Source organism: Aspergillus karnatakaensis (genome assembly GCF_047715665.1).
Source record: "Aspergillus karnatakaensis strain CBS 102800 unplaced genomic scaffold BJY04scaffold_75, whole genome shotgun sequence".
Taxonomy (NCBI): domain Eukaryota; kingdom Fungi; phylum Ascomycota; class Eurotiomycetes; order Eurotiales; family Aspergillaceae; genus Aspergillus; species Aspergillus karnatakaensis.
Window position 1 is genome coordinate 57,892 of NW_027395787.1, and position 13,655 is coordinate 71,546.

Genomic DNA, 13,655 nt, shown 5'->3' on the forward strand with positions numbered 1-13,655 from the left:
CCACAGAAATTGAATGCTTTATGTTATGTACACAGCCTATCGCTGCAACGATCAGTTACCGTTATACAGTACGTCATTTCAGAAGACACATTAAGCGGGTAGCCATCGCCCACCACAGTGCAAGTTGAACGTGCAAGCGCAAGGAGCGTGGTAGGGGGCCGCGGCCACCGAGAAGCAAAAAAATGAGGCAATCCGCTAGCGCTGGCTGGGGCCGGTGGGGGGATATCTTGGAGGCTCAGAGCCCCTGTGGAATATTCTCTTGTTCGATCATAGACGTCCGTGACAGACTGTTCAATAGCGGAAGGATCATGATATCAAATATAGCAATCAGCCGAGAGAGGTATCGAGCTCCAATACGACCCCTGAGAAAGGTTTATGGCGGACTTCAGGTATCTAGCGGATCGTCGCCGACGTTCTTTTACTGATTAAAATAAAAAATGGGTCAATTGAGACAAGCTTCAGCCGCAGGGCCAACATTTTTCAGTCACTGACTATACCAAATACCTATAGACAGACCCTGGAATCTTATATCCACGAACCAGAGCCCAACGCTACATTGTCAGGCAATCACTCATAGTGGCTCATGATGGCTTACTCTTGGCCGCGCCATGTGCAGACTACATGATTCGCTGAGCACCATCAGCCCGAATCCGGGGAGGGAGGCAATGAACCTACAAAACCAAGCTGTCGCCGCCGGAACTGAGTAACCTTTCATCTTTCATATTTTCATCGCTACTCTTCCCCATGCCGGATCGCGCGACGGTCGCCGTGGTCGGGCTAGGGGCCGCCGGCCTTGCCACTATGAAGAATCTCGCTGAAGAGGGGTTCGAAGTGACTGGCTTCGAGCGCAGTAGTTCGATCGGTGGGGTTTGGAGTTTTGAAGAGACCCCGAACAAGACAACGGTCATGAGGAGTATGTTTGACGCGACGAGGCTTTGCATGGTGATCCCAATGGTGACAGTTGTATAGGTACAGTTGCGAATCGGTCGAAATACAAGGCACAAATTCCTGACAACCTCACGCTGCTGTTCCGTAACTAACATTCGGCCAGTTTTGCTTCACCGACTTTCCGTATAGCTCAGGTATAACTGGTCTTAGGCATGGTCGGCGGTTTCATTCCTGATTGTGGATCAGATACCCCTGTATATCCTTTGGCGGCCGATGTACACCAGTACCTTCAAGACTACGCGTCGCACTTTGATCTCCATCGCTCGATCGAAACCAATACCATCGTAGAGAAAATAACACGCAACGAGGACTCGAATTGCTGGGAACTACGCCTGCGCTACAGCAAAACCAAGCGCACCGAGCCCACTGTAAGACAGTTTGATCGAGTAGTGCTAGCGACAGGCATTGGTGCGCTTCCTGTGACCCCAGAGATAAAAGGAATTGAGAAGTTTAGTGGCACAGTGATTCATTCGCAACAATTCAAGAAGTACGAGACACCCCTTACTTGATTCCGGTCTACTAAATCTCTCTACTAGCCCAGATGATTTTGTGGGAAAGAACGTGATGGTCGTTGGGTTGAATAACTCAGCCGGAGACACAGCAACGAGTCTAGTCGGGGTCGCAGACAAAATATACCTGAGTCACCGGAGGGGTGCTATCTTCGTAAGGTCCCACCTAGGGCGTTGCTGATGTATACAAAGCTGATTGAACCGTGGTAAAGCTCAAACGATGGCTCAAGAACAAACCCCTCGACGCCGACACATCTTGGGTCCAGATGCAGATGATGCAAAAGTACCTGGCTATGATTCCAAGCCTGACCAATTGGTTTCTCATCAAGATACAAAATCAATTTCACACCCTTCGGCCGGAGTGGAGGTTGAACGAGAACATGGCGCCGTTCGCTCAGAGTCTTCCGCTTATGAACGAGGACATCGTGGACGCCATGCATGAGGGGAAGATAATTTCTGTGTCCAATCTAATCGAGGTTGTTGACGAGCGGACTGTTCTCCTACAAGATGGAACGACAGTCACCAACCTAGACGCGATCATCTTCTGCACTGGATATAAACCAGATTTCTCCATCTTGGGCGACTACGAACCCGAGTTTCGGAACCTATACCAAGACGGTACCAAGCCTCTTCCAAAGCTGTACCAGAACATCTTTTCGCTTGACTCTCCGGACTCGCTGGCGTGGGTCTGCGGTGTTGGCTTTCAAATGGCCGTTTTCCACGTTTACGACCTCGCCTCGATGGCGCTCGCGCAGGTCTGGAAGGACGCTGTCGAGTTACCACCGGCGGAAACAATGAGGGCGCAAGTGGACCGTCACTACAAATGGATAACATCGCTTGCAGAGAATGGCAGTGTCTATCCTGATTCTGTGCAGCCGGAGTGGTATTGCTGGGCTGACGAGACAGCCGGAGCGAATGTGTACAGACATCTTGGGTACGGAATGGATGGATGGCGATTTTGGTTAAACAATAGAGTGTTCTGTAACAAGCTGATGTATAGCATCTTCAGCCCGCATACGTGGCGGCTGTTTGACGGGAGGAGGAAGAAGTGGGATGGTGCAAGGGAGGAGGTTCTCAAGGTTGTCAAGGAAGTCCAGGAGATGAGGTAGTCTATGGATATTCTATTTCGAGTGAGGACAATCGTCGTAGGTGCAGGAACAGGCCAGTTTGCCAACCGCCTCGAAGAATGCTATCTGGAATTGTCTGCGGCAGCACGGTCAGGATGGAGAACAGGCTGACTGACATGCTTGTACTGCTCAACATTGCCCTACAATCGTCAGTAACAAGCACGCCAACAGCAACGGATGAAGGGACAAACCCTGAACAGCGCCCAGAGATACGGCACATAAATCACCTCGCTCTGCCCCTTGCTATCTTCATCTCCTTGGGCTGCACCCACCTCCTGCCCACCGTCACTCCTCTTCCTCTTCTTGATCCACACATTCCCCATAAACAACCCCGTGATCACACTCAACCCCAGAATTGGCAAGATCGCAATATAAGCCCACATAATCGCGGCTCTACCACGTCGCCGAATCTCTTCCTGAACACTCGCCGGCAAAGAGTTAATATAGTCCAACGACTCCGCGCCTCCATGCCCGAGATCCTGCGCCGACACACCCCCTCCAGAGCCCATATATCCCGATAGTTTATTATTGAACACACTGCCCATGATTGTAATCCCGATGGTACCGCCAAAAGGTAGCGCAAATCGGTTGAGGGAAAGCGCCGCAGCGAGACGATCAGGCCAGACACCGGCGGCATGTAGGTTTGCAGGCATCATGCGGATCCCAGTTCCGGCGCCCGCCAGAACCATCATGCCGTTGATGATGTTCGTTTGCTGTGTGCGGATGCCCCAGGTGACGAGAGCTAACCCAATGGTTTCGGCGACGGTTCCGAGGGTTAGTGGGAAGAAGGTTTGGGCCGGGGGGTTATTGCAGAGATAGACGGCTAGGTAGACGCCGGCTACCTTTGTTGTTAGTGTGACTGATAGTAAAGATAAGCTGGAGGATATCCTTACCCCCTAGACCCGGAATATAGTAGAGAAGCTGTACGCCGGCTCTGCTTGCTGGGTACTCCTCAACAAGGGTGAAGTATATCCCGACGTAGTAGAAGACAGAATACATCGCAGCACCAGCGGAGAACTCGAGGATCGCAAGCCAGATTGTGTCGCGTCTCTGAAACAGACTATAGGGGAGCATAGGTCTCTGCCTTTGGAGAATGCGAGCAAAGGCACCACTTTCCAGGAAGTACTCGTAGACAAAGAACGAGACAAAACATACTCCGCCTATAACGATAGGTGCAAGAACTTTAGCGGAAACCCAGGGGTATGTCGACCCTCCCCACGACGTTCCGAGGATGATTAGACCCACGCCGAATAGGAACAGGACTGTGCCGACAAAGTCAATTGTGGCGAGGGCGGAGAAGAAGGATGATACGGGAGAACCATTCGACATCCAGTTGCCCGGTTTGAGCTCTTTGCGCAAGACGAGGAAAATGATGATGTGCGAGACAAAAGCGATCTGAAAGTGTCAGTCAAGGTGGCATAGGCCAGTTTCTCCTGAAGCGTACCGGGATCGAGATAACGAAACAATATCGCCAGTTCGCCTGATGATATTAGCAGATTTCTCACTGTCAGGAACCAGGACATACGTCGGTCAAATATCTGCCCAAGTTAGCCAAACATGTCAAGCATTTGCTGGGCGTATTCACTCACCCTCCAACAACAGGCCCAATGGAATATGAGACACCACTAACAAAGGCGAAGATGGAATTGTTCTTCGCGTTTTCTTCCAGAGTCACATTATCCGCGAGAATAATCATGATGATGGTCAACAACCCAGCAGCACTCATACCCTGCAACGCGCGACCGAACAGCAGCATACCCCATGTTTGGGCAGCGGCACAAAAGACACTTCCGGCGAGCATGAGAAAAGTGGCGAGTTGGAGGACAGCATGCCGGCCGAAGACATCAGCGAGTTGGCCGAATGTGGGAATGAGGGCTGTGGAGGTTAAGGTGAAGGCGGTTACGATCCAGTTCAGTTCGTCGAGTTCATCTACAAAAGTTAGTACACTTTGATGCAGCTGGAGAAGAAGACATACCAAAATGCGACGCGATGAAGGGGACAGCGGTCGCGACGATTGTTAAATCTATTGAGGCAAGGAAATAGGGCATGAATAGGCTGAGGATCAGCTTCCATCGGTAAGCTCGGCGCCTTTGCTTCTCGGCTTGCTCCTCGGGGGAGACTCCCTGCTTCTCGGACGGGTTCCGGTGGGTGACATCGTTCAGAGAGAGTGAGTTGTTATTGTTGTTCTCGTCGCGCTCAAAAGGGCTGGAATGATGATTCTCCAACGGAATCAGATCAGACTGTCTCTTCGCCTCCCTGGAAGCTTTGATTTTGCGGTAGAGGTAGATAGCCATTGCAAAAGTGATGAAAGATGGGGGGCAAACCCTGGGGCAGTGACCAAATATATAGGACTACATGTAGCCCACCTGCGTGGCTGAAGCTACGATATGGATGCTGCTTTCGGTTTAGGGCACTACCATTAGTGCCACTCGATCCACCTTGGTAGGTAACCTATTGAATCCCGAAAGCTTGATCTGATGGAAATTCAATGATAGTGGTCAGGACTATCCCGTTGGCATTGGCACCGTCCTCCAGCCCTTTCCGCCCCGTTGGTGTCGGAGAGCAATGATCTGTAACCCCCGGCGTCCACAAAAGCCACCATGACTGGTCATTCTCTCGACTGATTGGAAGGACCCGACTTTATTGCTCCCGCTGTTGACAAAGACTGTGTCCTCGACGCTCGTTCTAGGCACCTCGTCCCGACGAGGGTTGAACCGTGGGGTTCAGATAGATGCCAGTCTCGGAGGTTCCATCCACAACATAGCGCGGGGCTGGGATACCGGCGTGGATGAGACAGCACTCGGACGCATCCCAAAAGATATTCACATTCTGCAAGGTACGAAACCGGGCTGGAAGTTCTGGTCCTGCTACCTCAACCCATGTTGTTATGTTCCTGGCCCGCTGAAAGAACTGGGCGTCAAATGCCACCATCCCTCCCCAACAGCTGCGAACGGGGCCAGCATCCTTTCCAGCAAGCACGTCCTTGCGACTTTGTCCGTGGCCAGAATCGGAAAACTAGGAGAAAAATGGCAGCCCCATACTGTAGCCTTCCAGATCGTGCGTGGCGTACGTGTCATAGAACTTAAAGGATTGATAAAATCGACGGCGCGGGCAGCTCGGGATCGCGGTTTTCGATCCGAATCGCGGTGGGCGTTTGTAGCGAAAAGGAGTTGCAACGCCTCGATAGGTTCGAAGGCGACATCATTCAAGAATAGGACTCGATCGAATCGCACTGCAAGGTCATCCAGCGGTTGCAGAGCACGGTTTCGGGCCTCTTCCAAGTACACAATACGCTTGATGCGCTCCGCGCCTGATGGTGCTGGGACTTTTGGAAGTTCATTCAGGTCTAAATGGTCGTCATAGGTCAAAGAGCTGTTCCAAACTTGACTTGTCGCTCCAACGATTGCAACGCCAACTTTCCTTCGATCCCGCCTATCGCTTTCATATATGCTGAGGAAGACATTATCCTCACCAAGGAGATGGATAAGTTGAGGGAAACTCGAGACCCAGTGCCCATCTGCGGGCTCCCCACTCAGGTCATATAATGTTGTCGCTATAAAAAATTTCTCTCCCACGACCTGGTATGTCTGATCGGAAGACTGCTTTAAGTAGCTACGAATAATGCGGAGGAAGGGTTATGTAAGCAGGGCAGATAACGGCAGAGAATCACACCAGGGACAATATAGCGGTCAGCAAGAGCAGAAAGCAGTATAGTATGCGATACAGTAAGCCTCGAAAACGGCGACACGGCCGGGCAGTAGGTGGAAACAGAGGCGAATAGAAGATGCCAGGATGATAGCAGTCCAGCTGCAAACTGTGGCCTTTTCGGCCCCCTTGAGGGTGAGTCTGCACTAAGACAAAGGAGTTGAGACAGCCAACAGATACTATGTTCGTGTTTGAAAATGGCCGCCTGTAAGTACTCACCTCCGTTTCTAGCAGGTAGCGATGACCTCGCGCAAATAGATGGATCTTCCAGTCTACTCCCCACGAGATTGAGTGAGATCGGTTAGAGGTGTGCCTCTCTGCTGAATCACTAAACCTGTCAAAACCGCGGTCAAACATTTTCTGCGGTTCAAACAAGTGATCATCGTTCCTGTATAACCTCATTGATGTGATGCCAGCTGTTTACTTCCAGGACACACACTTCTATCCACTCAGACCACCGAAAGATGCAGAAGTGGGCTACCTTTTTTTCCTTATTTTCCTATGCCGTAATGAGCGCCAGATTCCTTTCTTAATCTCACAGTGCGATCAGCTGGGAAACAAAGGGTTGTAGAGTTCTCCCTAATCCTAGTTCACCAGCAGCGTATTCCATGGTCTGTAGGAGGTCAATTGAAATGGCAGCAAGAAGCGATCTCCACCTGATTTGCGTCCTCTGTTCACTTTCCACCATCCGTGCTATCAGAAGGTTTATTTTCCTACTCAATTACTGTTGAAGCCAAAGGTTGTCCTGCCACCCCGTGCACTGCTCCATGCTTTCCTTACTCGAAGAGAGAGTTCACTTCTTGGCCGGTAAACGTACTTGGAGACACACAGCTCGCTACAACTATTCTCCACAGAGCAATAGATACATTGTCCGAGCCGCGCAAGACTTCGTTCCAGTAACCGGCCTGACCCAGATCCAACAATTCCACATCAGGGCACCCTGAAGTTCACGGTGACATGGCATTTCTCACAGTTGTTGGTGCCAAAGCTACCCTTGTGGCGCTTGCAATTGGTTAGGATGGCATTTACAGTGTCGTAAATTATCTGGCCGCGGAGCCCCTGAGGACCGGAATCATGGGTGGCATAAATCATGTAACAGCTCCGGACCGAAAATTGAGCCTGATCGGTGTAGATCTGCTGGCGATTGATTCGGTCAAGCGCGGCATGACAGTCAGAGAGCCTGACCTGATTGCTAGAGCCTCGACAGCTTTTCACAGGGTTTCTTAGTCGGGGTCGATGGAAACGGCGGGGGTCAACTTACTTGTTCGTGTAGACGGCACCGGTGGGAGCAAGGTACCCAAGACTGAGGAGGAGGAGGAGGAGCTTAATGTTGTATGGACTACTTGAACCGACTCTCACAGTTGGGATGAGTCACGCATGATGTGGGAGACTCTCTCATATTTATGTGAGCATCCTGACTCCCCAGTGCCTTGGCCTGCGGGACCGTGGCTGACCGAACGGCAATTTCGTGGGGACTAGGTGATAGGGAAATGCCAGAGTCATTCCAAGAACGTCGGTGGATTCGACTGACCAACAATTACGCAGCCATCTGTTGGAATATGCAACTATATCCACATAGACAATAGGACCAAGAGAGCATTGTGGTCTTGCTCCAGTCATACACCCAACCTGAGGAAATCCATGCTCATGTGCCATGCCCATCAAACGTCCTCTATCGTGTGTGCCTAGCTAGGGTTGGGCCTGCGCCTATTGTCGTAGAACGCCGATCCCTTAATCAATGTGTGAAGGGCACTAGAAGGCAAGAAATACATGTATGTAGTCTGCCTGTGGGTCATGTTCCAGCACAAATGGCCCCAGCCGCTTGCACGTAGTATCAGTCCACCAGATAGAGAACACTCTATTTTCTAGGGCTCTAGATATGGTATTGTTGGCTGATATCGTGTGATTGGGTTTACCTGAGGACAAAGACATGAAAGACGACCGTCGATCCCTCGGTTGTCGGGCAGCTTGAAATGCGGAAACTCCGAGATGAGAGGTTCTCGAGGTGTCCCTTTGGAAGAGGTGAGCGCACTCAATCGACAAATGGCGGAGAGAACCCCAGCCGAACCGCTCATATCACATCAGATGCAAAATAGTCTGCGGGCCTGTCCCCCGCGTGCTCGGCATCTCTGTTGCGCAGACGTGTTGCGATGACACCGGATCTGCAGGGTGCTGTTCTTACTTACTTGAGCATGAGACAGTGGTAGTCGATCTCAGGATACATCGGCGCCTACCGGCCTGATGGACACATTCAGAACATCTTTCTTGCTGCATTACTACCTCTAGCATGCTAGCGGGGTCGGTGGACAGCGAACTACGTTTACAGGCTACGTGGTTCATCATCTATTGTCACTTCACCGAGACACCCCGCAGCTTTGGTTGAGGGGGCGGCCTTTGTCCAGCCCGCGCGCAAGCTAGACGCACTCCCCGACAGTTTCCATGGCAGATGGGTGGTGAGGGCATATATAGTGGGCCCTTGAGCCCCCTCAGACATCGTGTTGACTCAGAAATCCTGAGTGGTCAACATGCGATTTCTTTCTATTCTCAGCGTCGGCCTCCTTGCTCATGGCAGCCATGCTTATGTCTATGACAACAAGTAAGCTATCCCACCCTGTCGTTGAGTGCAGCACTAAAGAGCTTTTCCTATTGCCTATACAGCTGCAAGGGGTCCAGCAGAAATCCCAGCTTGAGCGATTGCCAGGTCGCTCTTCGCAACATCGATGTCAACCGTACCTACCGCGATCAGGCCCAGTTCTCCTTCGGCAACTGCTATATGATCTATGCGACGAACGGCTCCGGTGACCAGACAGTTAGCGGCCAGACCTTGCAAAATACCGCAAAGTCAATCATGGATACCTGTGCCAACCACAAGGGAAGCTTTGGCACTGAAAACTGTCATGCCTGCCATGTCACTATCACCTATCGCGCTCCGAAGCAGTTAAAGAGGTTCTGAGGCAGATGGCATAATGGCTGGTGGGTCCGAGATTAAGACAGATGAAGCTTTGCAGCAGCCCCGGAGGGTATCAGCTCGCAGGCTGGTCGTCGCATTGTCGGTGGTAGTGATGGCCTCGGACTTTCTGCACTCTAGCCTCTGCCGTACTCACTGTTGTTATTACCATTAGGAGATCAGGGTAGTCTGCAGTTTCATCTCACTACACAATGATATCCCCACCATTCTCTGATGGCTATAGTTGACTGGTGCTGGTAGTGCGGTTCAGTAATGATCTTTCGATATTTGCGTGCCTATGCGGCCACACCAAGGGGTCCATTGCCTGCAGTCCTTTAACTGACATTTACCTTGAGTGGAACATACGTTCTGTTTGCCATTGGGTGAATTCTATGTCCATGTAAGGCTAGCGGCAGGTCACGAAAAGCATCAGCAGGGGAACTATTTTTATAGGCTCTAATCATCTAACGAGTGGCAGTCCGGCAAGTCCTACCAGATCGAATAGCGGTACACGAATGCATGCACAATTCTAAACTAGCCTCAGCTTCGCCATCGCACTGATCAACAGACTCTGAGCAGCGCCGTACATCCAAGATGCCACACCCACTTTTTCTTCCTCCTCCTCATCCTCATCCGGGACACCGACTACCTCCGTAAGGAAGCCCAGGACATCGCCGATCTCAGCCGCACAATATGAGTGCGCAAGCTCGGCATACTCCATCCAAGTCACGTTAACCCCATTGCCTTCTCCAGATATTTACACATCGACCACCCCTCATCACGCAACACGGCATCATCCTCCTGACCAAAGTCGATAAACAGCGGTTTCCAGCTGCGCAGGAGCGCCACTGAAAGGATCCAGATCAAGCGTGTAGGATCGGATCACCTCGTTGATCACTTCACACTGATCGTCCCAAGTATTAAGTCCACAATTTTCGTGACTGCGCCACATTCCAAACGGCGTGGCGAGCAACAGCTCGTGATAGCGTGGAAGCCAACCGCTGAGTCCAACGAAGCCTCCGAGGCAGACCTGCTCGCCGTCTCGGCCGCTCAGAAGCGCAATGATGGATGCGGCGCAACCCTGGCCCATGCCACCGATGATAACATGGTCATACCCGCCATTGATGGACGGTACACCGATATCGTCAAGGATCTTTGCTTCGGCAGCAACAAGATTCCATAGAAACCGGGAAGTACTCCGAAGACCCTCAGTCTGAAGCTCGGGCCTCTCATCTCAGTGTCCAAAGGAGGCAAGATTGAACCAGGAGTTCGTTTTGGCGCGGTTCAGGGCCTTGACTCGGTTTCTGCCTTCGGTCGGGAAGACAAACTTTACTGTTGGGAGTTCTTCTGCGAAGTTGGTGGCGGCAAGGAACTCTTTGGCGAAGCGCTCCCCGCAGCATCCAAGGTCGGGGAGGAGGATGAGAGTATGCGTATGCTCGCTGCTGGAGGGAGCGACGGTGTAGGGCTCGAGAAAGACGATGCTGGGAGCCATGATTATTTCTGCTGGATAATTAACGGGTGTGGGGTTGTAGGTGGTCTTGGTGCTCTCAGATTTCTGGAAAACGGTACAGTGCTTGACGGATTTATGTGACGGATTATACAGGCATAATATATTCGTCTGTCTAACGAGGAACGGACTCAATTAAAGGGCCAGCAAAGCAGAGCCCCTACGTCTATAACAGGACCCAAACAAAGGACTCGTTCAGAAAGACAAAGCAAGGCGTATCAGCCCATTGTACACTGCGTCAGGGCAAAGAACCAGAAAACAACACTCCGACGTTGGTACACTAATCCGACGCAATTAAATGTTTCTGAACAGAACACTTACATTCGCCGTTATTCGCATATCCAAGTACTGGACATTCCAATGTACCGCCAGCACAATTACTCAGCATTTGATGTATGGCTTTGATAGTACCCTGTGATAGCTCATATGTGAAAACAATCGTGAATCGGCACTAGGGAATGAGACTGGGTGAGCTTGAGGTATGTTCTCATTTGTGGTATTGATCATCGGCTGCAAGGCTCCTATTTCGGTACACCTGTCTGGTTGGTAGCTACACATGCTCTACCTTCATTTGAATTTACCGTATACCGTCGTGGTTGACCATACCTTGCACCCCAACGCAGACCAGACAAAGTAGATAGCTTGATCAAGGTTATTAAGTAGGTCATTGTTAGAGATTTCAGTCATCTCCGTGTTCGCAATGCCTTGCCCATTTGCGCTACTTTCTTTAAAACGTCACAAGTGTAACTCCAGCAACGAAGATGGCAGCGCATCAGCACTTGGGTTAGAGCGCCGTTCAAAGGGCCACGCCGCATTCTGGTTCAGCTTACACCTGTTCAATATCAGTATTCAGCACGTTCCCGTATCTAGTCCACTAGTTCTGGGTGGTCTTGGTAACGGCTGGCCTCGTCACTGTCATATAAACTATCAGACTCTAATAATGAACCATACGAACTGATCTACAATACGTCGGAGGGAATACTTCCACTACACCATGCTCAACGCTTTCAGATAGAGCCAGCAACAGCATTCCGTATATTTGTTCACCTAGGGACCTGTAGAGCAAGCAAGCCAAGCAGCTCACGGAAGGAACAAAGCATCAAAGAGCCAATTTCTTTCTTGTACCACAGAACCTTTGTCCCTTACCACAATTACCAATCGAGTACATGCCCTTCTTTCATGAGGTGGTATATAATACGCCAAACCCCATGTATTAGCAGAGCTACAAGCAAAAATGGATACCAAGACAACCTCAAACATCGCCAGCTCCACCATGCAACAGCACCAATCTCCGGCTCGACAGATCCAAGCTACGACGGTAACTATGAAAGACGTCCTAGATCTCTACATTGCATTCGGCACGCCTCCTCCAGAGGCAGGCCCCGGTTTCCCACAGCACTGGCTACTAATCCTCTGTCCACCCGACTCGGTCTGGGGCACGTACTACCATGCGGTAGGAACTGCTCCAGTCGGCGCCCCATATGAGGTTACCATAGAAGCCGATAGACGTGTAGACAATTTTGCGTTCGATTCGAGTGAGAAAATCTGCACGATCCCGGCCGCGGACGAAGCTAGAGTACGCGCCGCTTGCGAGTCAGTGCATCCTGTCTACTGCCAGAGTTACGTTGTCGATGTCCTTGCTATACTTGAAAAAGATAGAATTGTTCCGTTTGGAACGACTGCGAATTATAAGCCACGAATGGAACCAAGCCCGTGGGCCAAAGCGGACGGTTGCGCAACAACCTATGGGTTGATGTGATGGATAAATCTCATCAGCTACATGCACAACTGTCAATGATATAGGGAACTCTAGTTTGAGGTTAGGATGAGGTAGAAGAAATACGATGTTGAATCACCACTCTTGCAAACGTTGAGCTGCACTCTTTAGTTTTAGAACGTAAACCGTGTCCAGAGCCTTATTATATCCAGGAATGTTGGCTGTATCGTTCCTGTAGGTGCCATGAAGACTATGATCCTCAAGGCACTGCCGTGTGCTCACCGTGAAAATACAAGAATTAGAGAAGGCTCTGGCAGAAATGTTGACAAGGGCGACGACCGCATATGTACCACTGACACGCATTAATACTTCGTGTTCGGCAGTGGCTTCTGATACAGACATAGGATTAAGGACACAGCAGTTCACAAATTGTAAGGAAGTCCCTGTGCAGGCCATGTATTACCTAGTGATAGTTCTATCTCGATACGCACATCAGACCCATATACTAGCTCTTCTTCATCTTTCCAGATAAACGCAAAGCGTGCAAAGTAAAGGGAACGACTAAAGTCAAAGAAAGCAGTACCAGGCACCGAGTAGTATTAGCCGTCATCACCACAGTTCCTATCAGAAATATACTCAGGCGCCTGATTCACACTTGAAGCTTCTAATCGGGATGCTAGAGCCAAAAGCTAATATGGCCAGGACCGGTGGTGATTGGGGTGCTGCCGTCAGAACTGGTGCAGTCTCTAGTCCTAAGTAGAGATACGCAGATTAAGTTATTAGATATCCATTCTGAATAAAGGGTGGCAGACTATGGCCGGGGTGACTTACTCCCAGAAAGTGCACTGAATACTAGAGGCCGAGAAGACAATGATGGAGGTCTCACTGGGTGTGGGGCTTTTTTGATAGAGGTATAGTTAGTCACATGTGCCATATTATACAAAATGCCATCGAGAGCATTGGGTAGGATATGCGAGATAACGAACAGTCCGCTGTAAACGCAAGAACCGTCAATGATTGTGTAGGACGTAGGTGCTGAGGTAAACTGAATTTGCTTCCGGCCATGCAATGGTCAGCGCGTGCTTCACGTGCAAGGACATGTATCACCTTGTGGTAGGAAGGGGAGGGGTATCTATAATCGCTAGGTGGTACCGACTACCCCTAAACTCCTCTGTGAGGTAACAAGGGGGGGGGG

At 50.6% G+C, this 13,655-nt stretch overlaps 5 protein-coding genes across 5 annotated transcripts; 3 read left to right on the plus strand and 2 right to left on the minus strand.

Annotated features, from left to right (window-relative positions):
• Nucleotides 1-730: 730 nt before the first annotated feature.
• BJY04DRAFT_200967 (flavin-containing monooxygenase) lies at nucleotides 731-3,091 on the plus strand. Its single transcript, XM_073713015.1, has 7 exons — nucleotides 731-913; nucleotides 970-998; nucleotides 1,052-1,082; nucleotides 1,135-1,435; nucleotides 1,485-1,611; nucleotides 1,670-2,723; nucleotides 2,775-3,091. Exons 1-6 carry the CDS (start codon nucleotides 745-747, stop codon nucleotides 2,564-2,566), a joined length of 1,554 nt encoding a protein of 517 aa, XP_073565683.1. The 5' UTR covers nucleotides 731-744; the 3' UTR covers nucleotides 2,567-2,723; nucleotides 2,775-3,091.
• mfs56 (putative MFS multidrug transporter) lies at nucleotides 2,647-4,878 on the minus strand (the record flags this gene model as incomplete). Its single annotated transcript, XM_073717741.1, has 7 exons — nucleotides 2,647-2,724; nucleotides 2,776-3,422; nucleotides 3,478-3,979; nucleotides 4,029-4,064; nucleotides 4,110-4,122; nucleotides 4,174-4,513; nucleotides 4,560-4,878. 7 exons carry the CDS (start codon nucleotides 4,876-4,878, stop codon nucleotides 2,647-2,649), a joined length of 1,935 nt encoding a protein of 644 aa, XP_073565684.1.
• A 3,936-nt stretch (nucleotides 4,879-8,814) lies between these two features.
• Nucleotides 8,815-9,242, plus strand: BJY04DRAFT_223615 (uncharacterized protein; the record flags this gene model as incomplete). The annotated part of the gene is made up of 2 exons (XM_073717742.1): nucleotides 8,815-8,885; nucleotides 8,948-9,242. The coding sequence occupies 2 exons, from the start codon at nucleotides 8,815-8,817 to the stop codon at nucleotides 9,240-9,242; spliced, it is 366 nt and encodes a 121-aa protein (XP_073565685.1).
• A 787-nt stretch (nucleotides 9,243-10,029) lies between these two features.
• On the minus strand, nucleotides 10,030-10,728 carry BJY04DRAFT_223616 (uncharacterized protein; the record flags this gene model as incomplete). Its single annotated transcript, XM_073717743.1, has 2 exons — nucleotides 10,030-10,462; nucleotides 10,565-10,728. The coding sequence occupies 2 exons, from the start codon at nucleotides 10,726-10,728 to the stop codon at nucleotides 10,030-10,032; spliced, it is 597 nt and encodes a 198-aa protein (XP_073565686.1).
• Nucleotides 10,729-11,977: 1,249 nt separating this feature from the next.
• Nucleotides 11,978-12,502, plus strand: BJY04DRAFT_223617 (uncharacterized protein; the record flags this gene model as incomplete). The annotated part of the gene is made up of 1 exon (XM_073717744.1): nucleotides 11,978-12,502. One exon carries the CDS (start codon nucleotides 11,978-11,980, stop codon nucleotides 12,500-12,502), a length of 525 nt encoding a protein of 174 aa, XP_073565687.1.
• Between the last annotated feature and the right edge of the window lie 1,153 nt (nucleotides 12,503-13,655).